The sequence below is a fragment of the Euprymna scolopes genome, chromosome 36 (genome assembly GCF_053919585.1).
Source record: "Euprymna scolopes isolate OS-2025 chromosome 36, ASM5391958v1, whole genome shotgun sequence".
NCBI lineage: Eukaryota > Metazoa > Mollusca > Cephalopoda > Sepiida > Sepiolidae > Euprymna > Euprymna scolopes.
The window spans coordinates 58,300,422-58,318,213 of NC_136517.1; the positions used below are offsets into that span (position 1 = coordinate 58,300,422).

The 17,792-nt window shown below is 32.2% G+C and overlaps 1 protein-coding gene across 2 annotated transcripts in view; it reads right to left on the minus strand.

Annotated features, from left to right (window-relative positions):
* Positions 1-17,792, minus strand: part of LOC145260526 (proteasome activator complex subunit 4A-like) — a 220,073-nt gene that overhangs the window by 65,782 nt on the left and 136,499 nt on the right. For both annotated transcript variants that reach the window (XM_080118719.1, XM_080118720.1), the window contains exons 24-27: positions 11,797-11,852; positions 10,911-11,009; positions 9,135-9,197; positions 4,250-4,345 (exon numbers count right to left, since the gene is read on the minus strand). In XM_080118719.1, the coding sequence (XP_079974845.1) occupies positions 4,250-4,345; positions 9,135-9,197; positions 10,911-11,009; positions 11,797-11,852 (314 nt within the window). The remainder of the gene's footprint in view (positions 1-4,249; positions 4,346-9,134; positions 9,198-10,910; positions 11,010-11,796; positions 11,853-17,792) is intronic.

The following is a 17,792-nucleotide window of genomic DNA, read 5'->3' on the forward strand; positions in this document are numbered from 1 at the left end:
AAAAAGAACATATCATAACACTTTAAATTAAGCTGAAAATATAATTTGAAAAATAGCGTGGTTCAGAAAGTGCATAAGCACCGTTTTTTTTAATGCACCACAGATTTTGTTATGGAAAAAGTGATGTATGATAAAAAAAGAATTTTGAAAGGTGTTAAGGGTTTATTAAATTATATGATAAAACGTGATCTCAATGGCAATTGCTGTTGTTTATTGGTAAAATTTTTTTAAAATGCATGTACTTAAAAATACTTGACATGTTGAATTCTATGGAAATTCTGGTTGTGAAGTCAAACTGTTTTATGACTTTCATACTTTTCTGATACAGATTTTGATACAGAAGGTGATACAGAAGGTGATGTAATAAAAATTCCTAAAAAGTGTGTTGAGATTTAATTAGGTTATAGTATCAAAAGAATAAACAACATTTGATGGTGATGGGAAACGGTTTCTTTGACATTTTTAGAAGTCTTAAGTATACATTATATACACAAGAAATCAACATGTGTTCATTAGGATACATTTCAAAATGAAAAATCTCATTTTTTGAAAGTTTATAAGATATTTCTGTTTCAGTTATCAAAGTCAGATTTATGGTTGCACAGATTTATAAAGTTTAAAAAATTTTTATAATGTGTAACAGCCCCATCAAAGAAATATATCATTTTTTGTACATTAAAATTTATAATTTCTTTTAATTTTTCTATAACCTCTCTTTGAAACAAATGGACAGCTATTGCATCATGCTTAAGACAATCAGATATTATAACAAAATGAATATGCTCAAGGTCAATTCTATTTCTATAGTAGCAGATGAATGGGTTCAATGTAGCTTGATCATTATTCCAGCGGAATCCTCAAGCTGAATCTTGCAAAATAAATGAATAATTCTCAGAAAATCTGCTATTGTTAAGACTTCACCAAACTTTAAAAAACCTTTTCTATCAGAACAAAATTTTGATTGTGCTTTGGCAATGAAATTATGCTTCTTCAATTTTTGAAGGCCTGCATGGAAAGTTTCAATAAATTCCTCTGTAGATTGTGAGAGAGTTTGTAGAATGGTTCTATCAGTTGATAACCACTGTTTGTATACAAAAGCATCAATTGAGTTTTTTTTTTTTTAATTTCTTGCATAACAAAATCATCCGTCAGTTTGTTGCAAGATGAGCAGGCACCCAAGTAACAATTTGTCGATGCTTCATTGCATGTAATAGCAAGTATGCATCGGTTGTAATCTGTCAAATGATGACTTTCTCCTTCAGTCAGTTTAGCCAGATGAGATCCTGTAATCATCAACTTTATATTCTGATGGATTGTGCAAATGCAAGCAGTATGAGTCCCGGCACCACCTGCTAGCACGCATTCTTTTAGCCTAAGCTCGGCGAATTTAGAGAAACCTATTTTCTCTTGGTGCTTTGATGTGAATAATTCAAATGCCTCTTTCAGGTTACAGAAAACAAGATATTTTTGTTCCTGAACCCGTTCCCCATCCTTTAAAACGGTCGTGTAATGATTCCCAGGCATCACTCGACTGACTTCTTCACTTTTGTAAAACTGCTTCACTTTATTAATTGTATCTTGTGCAAATCTAGTTTTTTGTGTATTTGGCAAAGATAAGATTCCTTCCTCATTCCCAAATTTAACAAAATATATTTAAATTGATCGAAATTACTATTTATAATGAAAGATAAGAGTTCCAATACAAAATATTTTTTTTACATTTTAAATGCACAAATTGGGCAAAAACTTACCTTGAATTTGGAATTAAAAAATTAATCCTTTTTTAAAATAACGTTTTTTTCTCCCGTTGAATTGCGAAGAGAAAAAACTTCCTAAAAGTTAATTAATTTTTAAAAGATTAAAACTCCATTATTTCAAAATGTTCCATTACAATATAGATTTAAAAAAAAAAAACTGTTCAAATTTTATTTTAATACTAGCGAGGGGTACCCGGCGTTGCCCGGGTGTTTGGAGGTGTGTGTGGAAACTCCGGGGGTGGGGGTTAAAAAAAAATGTTTTGGTAGGTAAGTATGAGGATCGAACCCGAACCCAAACCCTTGAGGCAAAGTTGTAAATTAAAGTGTGAAAAAAAAAACGTGCGACGTTAACCATTGCCCCACCAAGAGATGCTAACAGAAACACGTTTGAATTTATTTAATTACTTGGATTTGGCAGGTGCCCGTTTTAAGGAGTTAATGAGGTCAAGTTTGACTGCGGGATAGTAATTTCATTTACTGCTGAACGCCCCCCCCCCAAGATGTTATAGGAAAAAGACTAACCCACATGCGGTGAGCGACAAATGTTGAATATTTATCTTCCCAAAATCGAGCAAATTAAATAGACAGGCGAGCTTCGTTGTTAACTGTGAGATATTACAATTTATATTTTATATGTGATATAAAAAGTTTTAAAAAGTTGTGAAGCGACCGACTGCTTCTCTGAAAAAAGCCTTTTGTAGACATACAGAAAAAGCGAACACACATACATTTTCGCTTTTATATTTATAGATTAAGTTATAATATAAACATGACTCTTGCCATCTATTTCATCGCCAGATTAAAGACGATTGAAAAATATTATTCATTTGTATGATGTTAAAGTAAACCATTTTTAAGCGTGACTTTTGGAATATGACATTTTTGTTTCATCACAGATAAGTACATCATACAGCTTTTCCTTTATTGTTGTCTTTTTAATATAAGAAGACAAGAACCAACAATATTGATGTTAATCTCGCAAGTTTGAATTATTGAGTTATCTCACTTTGCTTTGTGATTTTTAGGGCTTGTACAGATTTTCAATGTCCATTTTTCAAGGACCTTTCAAGGCCTTCTCCAGAAAAAATTCAAGTTTTCACAACAAAATTTGGAGTCTGTTTTACAATCCATAGGGATAAAAAAAAGTGGTAAAAAAAAATCAAAATATATAATAAATAAATAAATGTTACCATAGCCAATAACAGTTATCATCCAACCTACTTGCATCATTTTTTGAAAAAAAAAAAAACCCTACTTTTTAAGTAGTTTTAAATGCTGTTTATTTCATCTCAAATATTAACTCTCTAGACGACTGGCTGGTGTCTTGTACATTTTAGGCCTGGCTGGCCTAATTTTGAATTATCACAATTTTTTTGTTGGGAGGGGGATGGGTTTTTTTTTACCATTGGAGAGTCCCATCTGCACAAGGAAAGTATTTTTTTTTAGAGAGGGAGGGGTTAATTTTATTTATGGTGGGCGCCACTACTCCTCCTCTCTTGTGCCCCCATCCCCACAAAAATTAAATTATGAGATCAAAAATAGATAAAGATTTAAATCTTTATCATGAAACTACCTGAGGTAGTTTCGTGATAAAGGGATGTAACTCTTGTATCCACAATACTGATGCAATTTCAGAACAATGTATTTTCAATATTTAAAAAATATGGTAATAGTATTTTTATTAATACTTAAGAAATAATTTAATATTTATTTCGATTTTATTTTTAATATTTCAACACAAATTTTTAGGTCTTTCAAGAAATTTTCAAGGCATATTCCAGATTTTTAAGGATTTTGCAAGGAAATAATAGAAAGAAGTCCTTTTCAAAGCAAAAATCAAAATTCAAATACTTTTCAAGTCTGTATGAACCCTGTTTTAGATTGTTTTCAAAATGGTGGACAAGACTTTGTTTACTCATAAAATTTGATTTCGTTTATAAAAATAAAACTTCATAAATTTACATAATTTTTGGAATATGAGATTTTTGTTTTGTCACAGATAAATACATCATACAGCTTTTCCTTTATTTTTGTTTTTTAATATAAGAGAAATTCTTGACAAGAACCAACAATTTTGATGTTAATGGGTTTTTTTTTTTGGGGGGGGGTAATTTGATGAGAAAACAAATTCACTGAAGAAGCCTTTGAAACATCCTGAATTTATCAAAAATGTGTTTTGAAAATGAGCAGAAACAATTGTATAAATAAAGATATCCTTTTTTTTTAAATTCAGAACGTTTTAACTTTTTATACATACATATATATATATATATATATATATATATATATATCCTTTGGAAAAATGTATCTTGTTTTTAAGCACATATTTTGTTTGGCCTATTATTGCCATTATATTGTTTTCTTAACATTTTACAATGCTGATATAATTTTACTTTTATATAAGAATGCCTAGCTTTTTTTTTTTTTGTTAGAACAATATCACTCTAAACCAATTTTCATTGAAGTGGAGAATACCAATCCAAGCTACTCACCCCACTGTATCGACTGGTTGAGAGAGCCAGGAGATCATGCAATAACAATTTGTGGACCTTGGTGAACTTCTTTTTGGCACTTAACAACATTCGCAACTATTGAACAAAGGAGAAAATGTTTCATGTTTAAGAATATAACAAAAGCATTAAAAACACGAATTGAAGAAAATGATGAAATTATTGGTCAGATAAAATAAAATGGCTCTTATTACATTTATAACTTTTAGTTTTAGAGTTGTTTGATATGGCATATCAACTCTATTTTGATTATCTTTACTTACAATGAGGTGAAACAAGTCTTTGGACAAAATAAAAATGTTTATTTTTCAGCAATTTGGTGCAAATGATATTTAACGCAAGTTCCTTAAAAAATTATAAGGTATGCAAAAAAAGAAAAAAAAAAAATTCAACTACTTAGTAAAAGAAAATAATCTCAGAATTATTTTAATAGATAATGCAAAATTTTTAATGTTAGGCATGTTTGAGAAACTTTCAATTTTGAAAAAAAAAAAAAAAGAACCTTAACAATTGCAAGTTATTTCATGTAAAAAAAAAAAAAAATGTCAGCATGAGAGAGGAAAAAAGAAAGAATTGCAGGGTTTCACCGCCCCTTTCTTGTCCGCTTGTCATTTGAACCTTAACCCTGAACTTTGTAAAATTTTTTAAAAGTCTATCATTTAATATTATGACTGACCTCCACTTGTCTAACATTTATTTTGAAAAATAGGTCTTTAAATTAATATTCTACATAATAAAGTAAATACAAGCTGATACCAATGGATTTTGACTGAAATTGTATTTTACAACTATGTTAAAAAAATAAAAAAGTTTACTATATATTGAAATATAGACATTAAGAAAAACTAAGGTGGCTACGAAAAAAAATTTACATTTAATAATTTTTAAATGTGTTAAATTCCTAAGAAAAATTGTAAACAACTTTCTCTATGAATTTGGTTTGTGCTTTTTATTTATAAATTATTTCACATTAATGTAATATAAATTTGAAGTAATTTAAAAATCTATATCGTTTATTTGCAATACACACATTTCATTCATTAGAATTATTTTTTTTAACTGCTTCAAAAATTTTATTCAAACGAAAAAAAAGTTTCATCCTTAACTTATTTACCTATTCATAAACTGTGACATCTTTAATTATTATTCTTCTTGCATAACTAAAAATAATAACTGTTTACTCCTATATTATCTTCATTATTTTTACGAGTGTACACTCATCAAAAATGGAAAAATATTATGCTTTCTCAGTGTTTGTACTAATATTTATATAAAACTAGTGGGGGTGCTGGGCGTTGCCCAGGTGTTTGGAGGTGTGTGTTGAGTATAAAAAAAAAAAAAAAAAAGAAGTGGTAGCGGGCAGGCTTGAACCCGTGACATGAACGCAGAAAAGAAAGTGAAAGAAAACCTGACATCTTACCCCTACTACATGACGCAAGCGTAAAGTGTTCAAATTTAATGTAATCAATGAAAAAGATGATTTGCAGAAATGGCGTTGCTTTTTAAATGCTTTTAAACCTCCCACGAAGGTCGTTTTTACTGTGGAAGAAAAGCAGCTTCCCCCAAAAAGGGGGCACTCGATCCAACTTGATAAAAAAAAAAAAACACACAGGGACGATGTCCATTTGCAAATCTTAGATATTACGATCTAGGAAGTATGCGAAAACTTCTCCTGGAATCTAACCAGCACAAGAACTTCCACCCAAAAAGCCTTTCGTGGACATAAACGCGCGCACCTATTTTGCCTTTTCTATATTAGGCTAGCTGGGGTACTCGGCGATGCCCAGGTGTTTCAAGGTGTGCTTTTGGGTAAATCAAAACAAAAGATGTTGCCCGGGTGTTTGTGTCGGGGTGGGTGTGGGGGGTAGTTTTGGGTGGTAAGTAAGAAGGATTGAACCCAAAGCCTTGAGGCGAAGTTGGAAAATAAAGTATGAAAAAGAAAAAAATGTGCGCCGCTAACCACTGGGCCAGCAAGAAGTAGTAGAGAAAAGATGTTTGAATTTATTTAAATATTAAGAATTGGCAGGTGCCCGTACTTGACGACTTAATGAGGTCAACTTTGGCTGTGGGCAGTATTTTATTTACTGTGGGGCAGTTTTTTTTTTGGTTTTATTATATGAAAAAGCCGAATCCACACGCGGCGATCGAAAAATGTTGAATATTTAGCTTTGCAAAGTCGAGTAAATTAAATACACATGCAACCCCTGTTGTTATCTCGTAGCTATTATCATTTAGACGCGATATAAAAAGTTTTAAGGAGCGACCCACACGAGAAGACAGAGGAAAAAACCCTTTTGCGGACATACATGAAAACGCACGCACACACACAAACATACATTTTCGCTTTATATATATATATATATATATATATGAGAGAGAGAGAGAGAGAGAGAGAGAGAGAGAGAGAGGGAGACTAGCGGGGGGGGGATCTGGCGTTGTCTGGGTGTTTGGAGGTGTGTGTGTAAAAAAAAAAAAAAAAAAAAACTAAAAGAAAAAAAGTTTTAGTAGGAAGGTAGGATTGAACCCTGAAACCTTGACACGAAGGTGGAAACAAAAGGCAAAAAAAAAAAGCCAGCCACCTAACCATCTCGGCCACGAGGGCAGAGGAATTGAGAAGCGTGTTGAATTAAGGGTTAAAAAGTCAAATAAGTTTGATTGACAGGTGGCCGCTTAATGAGGTCATCACGGGAGCGTTACGATGATGTGGCAGTTTTTTCATTTACTGCGGGGCAGCTTTTTGGAGTTTGTTTATTTTGTTTCAATGCGGGGCAGTTTTGGCTTCCCCAAAATGATGATTGGGGTGGAGGGAAACAGCTCCCCATTTAAAGAGGATTGTCCAAATTGAATAGCAATTGGCAATTGTCTAATATAAGGAGAAACTCTGCATTGATCAAAGCTGATTGCTTTTGGACATTCCCGGCAATCGCGATGGGAACGTTGTCTTTAGCTTTGTTTCACTTTTATTATACAAAAAAGCCTAATCCATACGCGGCGATCAAAAAATGTGGAATATTTAGCTTTTCAAAGTCGGGCAAATTAAATAGACAGGCGACCCTTGTTAATTCGTAGATATTATCATTTAGACGTGATATAAAAATGTTTTAAGGAGTGAGCCGACCAATCACTTCTTGGAAAAAAGCCTTTCTCAGACACACACACATTTTCGTTTTTATATATATAGATAACATAAATCAGTTAAATAAAGGCAATAAGAATGAAAAAAAAAAACAAAAAAAACAATGTATAGTTTGATATAGAAAGAAAGTTCACATCTCATTATGGAAATAGAGTGAAGTTTTTTTTCAAAATTCAGAAAAAATTTGATTTGCGATTTGCCTTCTTCCTAGCTCTAAAAGTTTGAAATTTGGCAAGTTTTTTTTACTTTTATGAGAGAGAGAGAGAATATTTACTTGTCTGATAGGAAGGAAGTATATCATACCCTTATATACAAATACACATTGGTCCTTATTATAGAGCAGGGGATTATAATTTTTATTATTATCCTTATATAAATTTATTATTTTGCCATCTAATTGACATACGTCTTTGTGGTCTGTAGTGACACATGTATGTAAACTAAATGACTATGTTGAAACGAGTTATCCTTTCTCTAAATGCTCATAATGATATTAAAAAGTATTAAAGAGTGGTTGAATCAACGTAGTGAGAAGGATGAAAAAAATACATAAAAAGCTAAGAGAGATGATTTGTTCAGTTAATTTTAAATTAGTTATGTTCTGTTTTAATGGATGACATCATAAAAGATCTAATATCTTACAGTTTTACTGGATGAGGTCATCACTTTGTGATGTTATAAAGGATTTGCTTTCTTCCAAATTCGTTTAACAATATCATCCATTATGAGTGAAGACAAATATATAAGACTAGCTTGGGTGCCCAGCATTGCCTGGGTGTTTGGAGGTGTGTGTTGAGAGAGAGGAAAAAAAAAAAAAAAAGTAGTAGGCAGGCAGGCTCGAACCCGTACCATGAAGGAGGGAAAGAATGTGAAAAAATAAAACGTGATGTCTTTGCCGTTGCATCCATCACCAAGCCGGAAGTGGCGAAGGTTTAAATTTTCAATCGAAAAAAGGGGATGACTTTCAAAAAAATTTGGCAAAAAAATCGACCCCTCCTTGTAGAAAAGTGCCAAGTTGAGGGTGAAGGAATTAATGTTTTTGGCCAATTTTTCGATATTTGTTGTCCGAATGATCGAGATTCAAAACAATACTGATCTTGTGTAAATCCGTTGCCTGTCGAAAGTTTTAGGCAAACATACATACATTAATTCATTTAAACACACAGGTGAGATTTATATTATAGATAACAAGAAACATCCAGCTTTAGTAGTACACACACATTCCACAATGCTCGATTTCTTTAAAAAATAAAATGCTGATATCTGTACCTCTTATAATCTAAATAAGGAGTTATGGCATACGGCTACATACAATTTGAGTGCAGAATCAGAAACAACAATATTTTACATAACAAAATTCTTTAAAATCTCCCCCTTAGACAAGCAATTAATGAATTTCTTGTGAATTTGTCAATAATTTTAAGTAATTTTTTTCAGGATTCAAAACAGGCATCATTATAGATGTCAATGTTGTACTCCAAATTTCTGAGCTTTAAATTCTTATAAGCTTTGAACTGCTGAAGATATCTGCATAATTCAAATTGTTTTCGTAAATTGTAATTCACATTCACTTAGTTTTTTATAACCAATGTGATTAAATAACAATTTAAAATAAAAAATAAATCAACTGAAAATGCTATACTGAGAAAGATGGGTGAAGGGGGTGATGACAACTTAACTTAAGAGGATCTGAAGCAATTTAGGACCGATTGTAATTGCGATCCAACTTACCTCATGCTGTAAAAGAACTCGATCTACCAACAATGCACGGACATTGGTTTTATAACCAGCCAACTGAAACAAAACAAAAAAAATATATATATTTACATTGTTATCGTTTTGTTTATTTTCATTATGCTGAAAATTATCGTCAGCTAGCAGACACCCAAACAGTTCAAGACAACGCTGGATGCATCAAGGTCACTGATCTTTGGATAATTACCTAATACTTAAGCAGTAGAGGATGTGATTAACAGGAATTTAAATATATCTTTCAGAGTTTTACACCCCAGTGCAAAGTCATGGTTTCCATGAAACTCAACAAAAGATATACCATAAGTATTTTTGTCTCATTAGAAGAAATTCAGCATTCTCTGATTGTTTCTACTGTCGAACAGCCTATCAAAAATAATTTTGGTGCCTATCATATCTGGTTTAAAGTCACCTTAAACAAAACATTCAAATGGTATATAGATGTACATATCTTCCGTCCTTTTACATGGCTTATTGCACATTGAAATCTTTTGCTAATAGATTTGCTTTGATGTTTTTTAATTTATGAGTTATCAAGCGTTAATTATTCTGTATATTTATCGAAGTTTACTAAATAACAAAACAAAAGAACTGAATGTAATTTATACATTTTTAATTAACTAAACCACCACCTGTGATCTGTTAGGTCTGTATTTGTTATATAGAAGGAGCAGGAGGGAGAATACCAAGTATCAAACTTTATTTCTGATGAAATTTCTCATCTGCTAACAACTTTATTTGAAATAACTTTTAAAAATACAAAAAGCATAATTATTTTGTCAATTCATTATTATTACCAACATAAATAATTTTAAAGGCAATATTACTGGAAAATTAGTCCCAAACAATTTGGCAGGACCTACTCATTTATGACCTATAATGTCTTTCCTGTTGCGCCCATCTTCAAACCGGAAGTGACATAGGTTTAAATCAAGGTTAAACAATCGAAAAGAGGAGATGACTTTTGAAAACATCGGCGAAAAACGTGACCCCTCCTTGTAGAAAAGTGCCAAATTGAGAGTGAAGAAATTCTGGCCAATTTTTCGATATTCGTCGTCTAAAGGGTTGAGCTTCAAATTGATACTGATCTCAGGAAAACCTGTCGCTTCTGTTGAAAGTTTTAGGCATACATACATACGTTTAAACAGACAGATGAGATTTATATTATAGATGATTTCCTGTATATTTAAATATGATGTACTTTGATTATATACATGCATTGATGTTTCTTTGCATATTGAAATCCTGATGGAACTGATGTATTAAATCAGTTGTTTTCAAAAAAGCTTTGAGTATAACATAACAGAATTGCATGGAGTGTGACAAGAACAATCTTATTAAATGTTATAATTAGATTTTTTTTTTACCTTGTTTGTAGTTTTTAACAACAGATTTTATTTAGCCCATATATTGGATGGGGAAGGTTTTACTTGAGGCTGGCAAAGTAAGGGAGATAACTTTTAGATTTTGTAACTCTTTTTCTATAGTTTTAATGATTTTTTTCACGTTTTATCAACTTATTCTTTTTTCAACAATTCATTTAAGCATAGATGTATTTCAACAATTGATTTTTAGTTACAAACCAACAAAGATTTTTTTATTTGTTTGAAAATGGAAATTAAGCAAAGATTTTTTATTACTGGACAAACAACAACACAATTTCAATACACAACATAATCACACTTATATTGGTGAACACCAGGCTCACCACTTGGTCCTATCTTGAAATTGTAAAGACAATGAAAAGCACCTTACCTTGTCTTCGAGAACATTCTTTACAAGATGGAAGTTTTTCCAGCGAGTATCAAAGTCTTTCTTTAAAGTTCCATGGAAGAAGATCAAACAGTCATAAATCTGAAATCGAAAAAATAAATTCTCAGGAGTTTGTGGTTTTCTTTTATGGCATAACCAACATTTTTTTAAAAAAAGATTTTTAATCTTCAAGTTCTTAATACCTACAAATACATCAGGTTTGGTTTTGAAGGTTTTGTTTTATAACATTTCTTTTCGAGACATTTAATGTCAAATTCAATAACTTTTGTAAAAGTTTGGGTTGTCCAGAATTCCCTCATATTAAAAAACTAAAAACACAGAAAAATCTTTATAATTAACATACCCGTAATGGCACGAAAAGATCACACTACAAATAATCAAATTTATCAAGTAATTTTATTTTTATAAAGAAAATTATTTTTAAACGATTTAAGAAAATAAGAAATTATAGGCATTGCAAGGTTGATTCTAGTAAGTTTCAATGATTGTTATTTCCCTTTGTTTCTTCAAGTAAAATTTGATTTTCTTGGTTAGAAATAAAACTACTTGATCAATTTATGTGAATTTTGGAATATGACATTTTCATTCTGTCATGAGTACGTATATCATACAGATTTTTTTTAATATAGGGGGAATTCTGGACACAAACTAAACTTCATATTCTGTATGTTTTTAATATTTATAGGACGGTCACTAGAACAGCAGCAAATTTGTTAAACAGTAATTTATTTTTCACAAAAGTAGGAAATTCTTTATTTTGGATCTATTCCTTTTTGGCAAATAGCAGCTGCTTCAAGACTTTCTCATAAGTTGCAAGATTATCAAACTGATGCTTTGTAATCTTAAAGTCTGAATCTGACATACTTACGAGGATAATTTTGTGTAGACTTTTAGTGTCATCTTCACTATGAGTTAACAGATAATCTGAAAGAAAAATGCATGGACAATAATACTCAATAATGGTGCATGAAAAAGAGAAAAAGTTTGTATATAATTCCTATAGAAATACTCCCATTAAGCAGGACCATATCATTCAATCAGGCAAACTTGGGGTATTTGCATTGTTGAATAAATTGTTTTGTTGTATTATTTCACTTGAAAATAAACAATAAAATAAGTGCTTCTTGAATTAACAGTTTGTGTTAAACTTTTTCACTTCTGGCCAAGAGCAAGGTGCTTTGATACTACACTTCATCTTTTCTATTCTCTATCAATGCAGGAGAAATCCTTTCAGACAAGAATCTAAATGAGATCTTCTACAACTGAGCATTGATTTAGTAAACCGTTTAAAGTGATTCCAATAACTTTCTATTGTCTGTGTATGGACTTGGTTGATTGATTTCACACAATAACGTGAACGGTTAACAATGCAGTGGGAAAATAGCAAATCAGTCTATCAGACTATATGCTTTCTATTCTCCGCTCAAACAATGTGTCTTCATTCCTTTTTTTTCAACTATCTCCATGTATGATATTTTCTTTCTGTCATGGATATGTACATCATACAAATTTTGCTTTAGTTTTACTTTTTCATCAGGTATGGGGGAGTTTAAGACAAATACTAAATCCAACTGTAAATTACATTCTTCTGGAGATTGAAGGTCCAATCTTCAGTGCAGTCAAAACTAAGAATACGACTGGAACATGAAAATATGATTTTGTCATACACTTACTTTATCTGCTTATCCTTACTTGATTTCTTTTTGTTTTCAATGATTCTTAGTCATACAGTGATAACAATTTTACCTAAGAAGTCACATGATCACTTGGCTACAGTAGTCACGTAATTACCTGAAAATTTATTCTTCATAAGACTTCAATTTCATAATGTCTGCATTTAAATTTCTTTTCAATATTAATTTACACTCAATAAAAATTAACTAAAATCTATCTTCAATCTCAACTGATAAAATTTTGTATCCTTATTTATTTACTGTTGTATCCAAGTGTAACACAAGATGATGGCCAAGAATTCTAGGATCAGGACCCTAAATTTAGTTTTGCCTCAAAAATGATAGTCACCTAGTTAGTTTCCAAAACATAATAAAATTTGAAAACCTTGAATTAAAAAAAAAAAAAAAAAGCGGTACTATATAGTGTTAGTCTCAAAGTGAAAATTACATTTCAAATCAAAATGTCTTCATGCACTAATGTATCATGCAGAAATTTCACAAAAAAATTATAAAAGAAATGCCTAAATAGAAGATTAATTACAAGTAAAATTCAAGTTTATTGTATTACATACTATTGAAGATTACTCAAAATACAGGGGAAGCGATGCAGCCTGTCATTTTGGCAAATAGTACTTCCGCCCTTTTCAATGGTGGATTGAAAAAATAAAAAATGATTTTTATTTTTATTAAAAACTAAGCAATCTTCTACTAGATCATTTTTTTTCCTGATTTTTATTGAGGATATTTATTTTTGCATAATACGTACATGAAAATGTTTTTACTTGAAAAACGATTTTCATTTTCTTTTAATTCAAACTTGGAATCATAATTATTAATGAGTTTGCACAACAAAATTAGAATCTTATTTAAATATTTTAACAGAAAATAGAGAAATTTTTTTTTTGTATTTTTTATATTTGCATGCAACAGATAAAATTTATTTTTTTATTAGTCTTATATATTCTTAAGGAAAACATGGAAGAAAGTGATAAGGATGAACTTGAAAGAATAATAAATAACAATTAAGTTGTATTAATAGTAATGAATGAATAGAAGTCCTCATTACAATGAGTGATTTTTCTGACAAAAGGTGAAGAAAAAGCTGCTTCCCAGGTCGGTAGTACTTTGTGAACAGTAGTCTGAGATGTCGGAAATTTTTCTGTCTCTATGTCTATCCTTGTGGCCATGTCACTAGTAAGGATGCTGGAGGTAAACATTTCGTCTGGGCTGACATTATCAGCCTGATAGTCAGGGACCCAAACCTTAGATTAACCACTAAGGAAGCTGTCCTATCAGCAGATGCAAAGTACTGGGGCTGCTGCATTGCCATTTGATGAATGGATTCTGGACCATGCAGTAATCTCTGGTGGGGCCTCTTGATGCCATACTAGTGGGTAATTGTTACGGCTTTACCTTATGTGCTACATAAAAAAAAAAAAAATTTTCCTGTCCTTTTCTCTCTTACTTTCTCTCTCTATCCTGCTCTAACCAAGTATGCCAAAACCTCAACATTAATTTTCTCCAGAATAAAAACTCGAATAAACCTAGAACTCCATCTTCCAACGATGACCTCTACTACCAGGTCTCCTTCAACATCAGGGGGTCTACGTTCCAACCTTCCAGAGGTTGAAACCCAATTACAGGAGACGAAACCGGACATATTCTTTCTAAGCGAAACTGGAATAGGGCCGACCACTTCCCTAGATGAGTTCATAATTAACGAATACTCTAACTTAACATCTAAATCTGACCCCCAAGACCGGCATGGGCATGGAATATGTGCCTACATTAAAGATGGCTTCCCCATGTGGCAGGGATATCTCTAGAGAAGATCATAATTTACCTTATATGTGCTTCCGAGTTGCATTTGCTTACACCACTGCATTTATATTTGCCCTCTATCCGCCCCATAACAGCGGAGTTACTATCTTTAAGAGTATATCTGAGAAAATAGACCACATCCTGTCTGCACATCCCTCGGCTAACATTCACATGTGGTGACTTCAATGTCCATAACGTGGAATGGCTGACCCACTCAAATAAGACAGACGATGAGGGGAGGTTCTGTCATGATTTTGCCATTGCCTATGACCTCACCCAGATTGTTCGCGAGCCAACCCGTGTGCCTGATACTACAGGTAAGTATGCAAGCCTTCTAGACCTCTTTCTCTCCACTTCCCCTGAGCTATGTTCATGTTCCGTTCTTTCTCCTCTAGGATCCTCCGACCACTCCGTCGTATCAGTTAAGATAAAAATGAAATGTAATAAGTCCCCAGATATATGCCTCCATATTAAATACAGAAATAGTCAACCACCTCAGCAGAAATAACCTTCTTAGTGACACGCAATATGGTTTCCGTTCTGCAAAATCTACCATAGATGTGCTGACGGTTATCTCATAGGATTAATGAATCTTTTGACAAAGGCTTCCTTTCTAGGGCAATTACTCTTGACATATCAAAGGCCTTCGACAAAGTATGGCATAAAGGCCTACTTCACAAGATTCCAGCTACGGTTTAACTGGAAATGTTTTCTTTATCATTAAATCATTTCTCTCTGATAGGCTCATAAGAGTAGTGGTTGATGGACAAAAATCAGAAGCCTGCAGTATTAATACTGGAATCCCTCAGGGGTTCATCCTGGGCCCAACTCTTTTCCTGATCTACATCAATGATCTCCCTAAACACATACTTAAATCATTCGTTGACATTTATGCTGATGACACGACCATCTACGGCAACACATCAAAGGCTGTAAATGACAAAGTTCTGATTCTCTCTCCTGATCTCGAGCGCGTGGTTCAGTGGGGGAAGATGTGGCTGGTTACCTTTAATGCATCTAAAACCAAGCTCCTATCTTTACATCATCAACGCTCTGATCCCCATCTGGCATCAATTGAAATGGATGGCTCTCGACTAGGAGAAGCCCCATATTTTGACAAGCTTCTGGGCTTGACCTTTACTTCTGATCTGAAATGGAACACGCACATCAAGTCTGTTGCCAAGGTCGCTGGAAAGATGGTGGGATCCTTCTACCGCTCCAGAAGATATCTCACTACTGATACAATTCTGTATCTATATAAAAGCCAAGTACGCCCAAGGATAGAATACTGCTGCCATATCTGAGCAGGAGCTGCTAAAAACAGCCTATCTTGCCTTGACAGAGTACAAAATAGACTTCGTGGTTTAATGGGCAACCTCTCTCCCACAGAAGAGACGTTGCGAGCCTATCTTTGTTTTATTGTTATTACCATGACAGGCGCTCGTCTGAGCTGCAATCTCTAGTCCCCCCCTTGCCAATCTTTTACAAAAAACACCCGTCTAGCTGAAACCACTGTCAAAAATTTTCCCCACGCTTTATCTGTGCCAAAATCAAAACATAGATTCCATGAACAAAGCTTCTTTCTTAGAACTGCACGCCTGTGGAACTCTGTTCCGTCTGCCTGCTTCCCACCTGACTACAACCTGGATGTCTTCAAGTCCAATGTAAACAAATTTCTGATGAACCACCTCCTTAAGTAGACACTTTTATTAAATCCCCACACTAACGTACTGTACATGCAATAACCCTCATCCCCGAGTGGCTTCTGGGCCTTGATAAGTGGTGATCACCTTGTAAAAAAAAAAAAAAGTTTGAGTATGCTTAAAAAAGTTTTATTCTACCAAGATCTACTCAATGATCAACTCTCCGGGAGAACAATGGCCGCCTAAGTGGAAAGGGTGCTTTTGTAGAATAGTGCAATTCAGGTAAAAAACACTATCACGTACTTCATGTCGAAATTTGTATAAATTCCAAAAATTCCAAAAGCTGATACAATAAAAAAAATAATAAGTAAAAATTTATCGAGTTTTATCATATGCATTACCGTGGAACAATTCTTTGCAAACAATTTTGTATGACGAAGTGACTTATTTCCCTTGTTTTCTCTTAAAATTCGCCATTTAAAAATACAAAATGTGAATCAGTAGTATGTATAATTTTTGTTTGTAAAAATTAGATCTAGCACATTTTCTACTGGATAATTTTTCATAATCTTTAATTTTTACTAATTTTGACATGACACATGGTACATAAGTGTTTTTACCTGAAGTACATTGGTTTCTGCAGAAACACTGAGAAAAATGAACAAAGAGAAGTAACCCACTTCCAAAGAGCATAAGGGGACATAAAAGAGTCTTTTTCATCACAAAAAAACCTGTTCAGAGATAAGCATGTTTGCCCAACATGTAAAATGGATGTTAAACTGAACATTATTATATATTCCTATAATTGTGCGACAAGTTAAACAGAAGTTGAGTTTGGCTGAATATGTAATTATTTTGCAAATTTTACTTAAAAATATCCTGTTGGTAAAAAAATTGAAAAGATAAAAACATAAGGTGCTTATTTAGAATTAAACTTATTTTAAAAAATTAAATTACAGAAAAATCTTTATGATGTATGTACTCGTCACAGAATGAAGATTTTCCAAAAATAACATTGATCAAGTAGTATTTTATATAGAAAATTATTTTTTACAATTTTAATAGGAAATTGTAGCCATTACAGGACTGATTTTGATCTTGATAGTTTGAATTAAGTTGTCTTGCCCTTATTTATTAAACACGAAGGATCAAACATGTCTCATGTCCTTATAAAATTTAATTTTCTTAGTTTAACAAAGAACTACTTGCTCAATTTATGTGATTTTTGGAATATGACATTTTCATTCCATGATAGGTATATATATCAAAGTCTTTTTTTTTAAAAAAGATTTGTGAATTTTTGTTTTGAAAATAGGCACTGAACAGAAAAATAATATTTGAAACGTACATGTATTTAGAAAAATATACTTTGTATAAAAATAGTTTAACAAATAAAACCATGTCTATGTCTAGAATACCTCAATGTTAAAAACTAAAAAATAAAGAAAATCTCTATAATGTACAAATCACGAACAAAAGGAAAGTATCATATTTCAAAAATCATGTAAAATGATCAAATAGCTTTATTTTTATAAAAGAAAATCATTTTTAAAAGATTAATGGGAATTTGTAGGCATTACAAAAATCTCACAAGTTGGAATTATTTCGTTATCACCTTTGTTTCTTGAGATTATTTTCAAGATGGCAATACAAGATGGCCCCCTCCTCTTTTACTAACAAAATTTGATTTTATTATTTAAAAATTAAACTACTTAATTTAAATGATT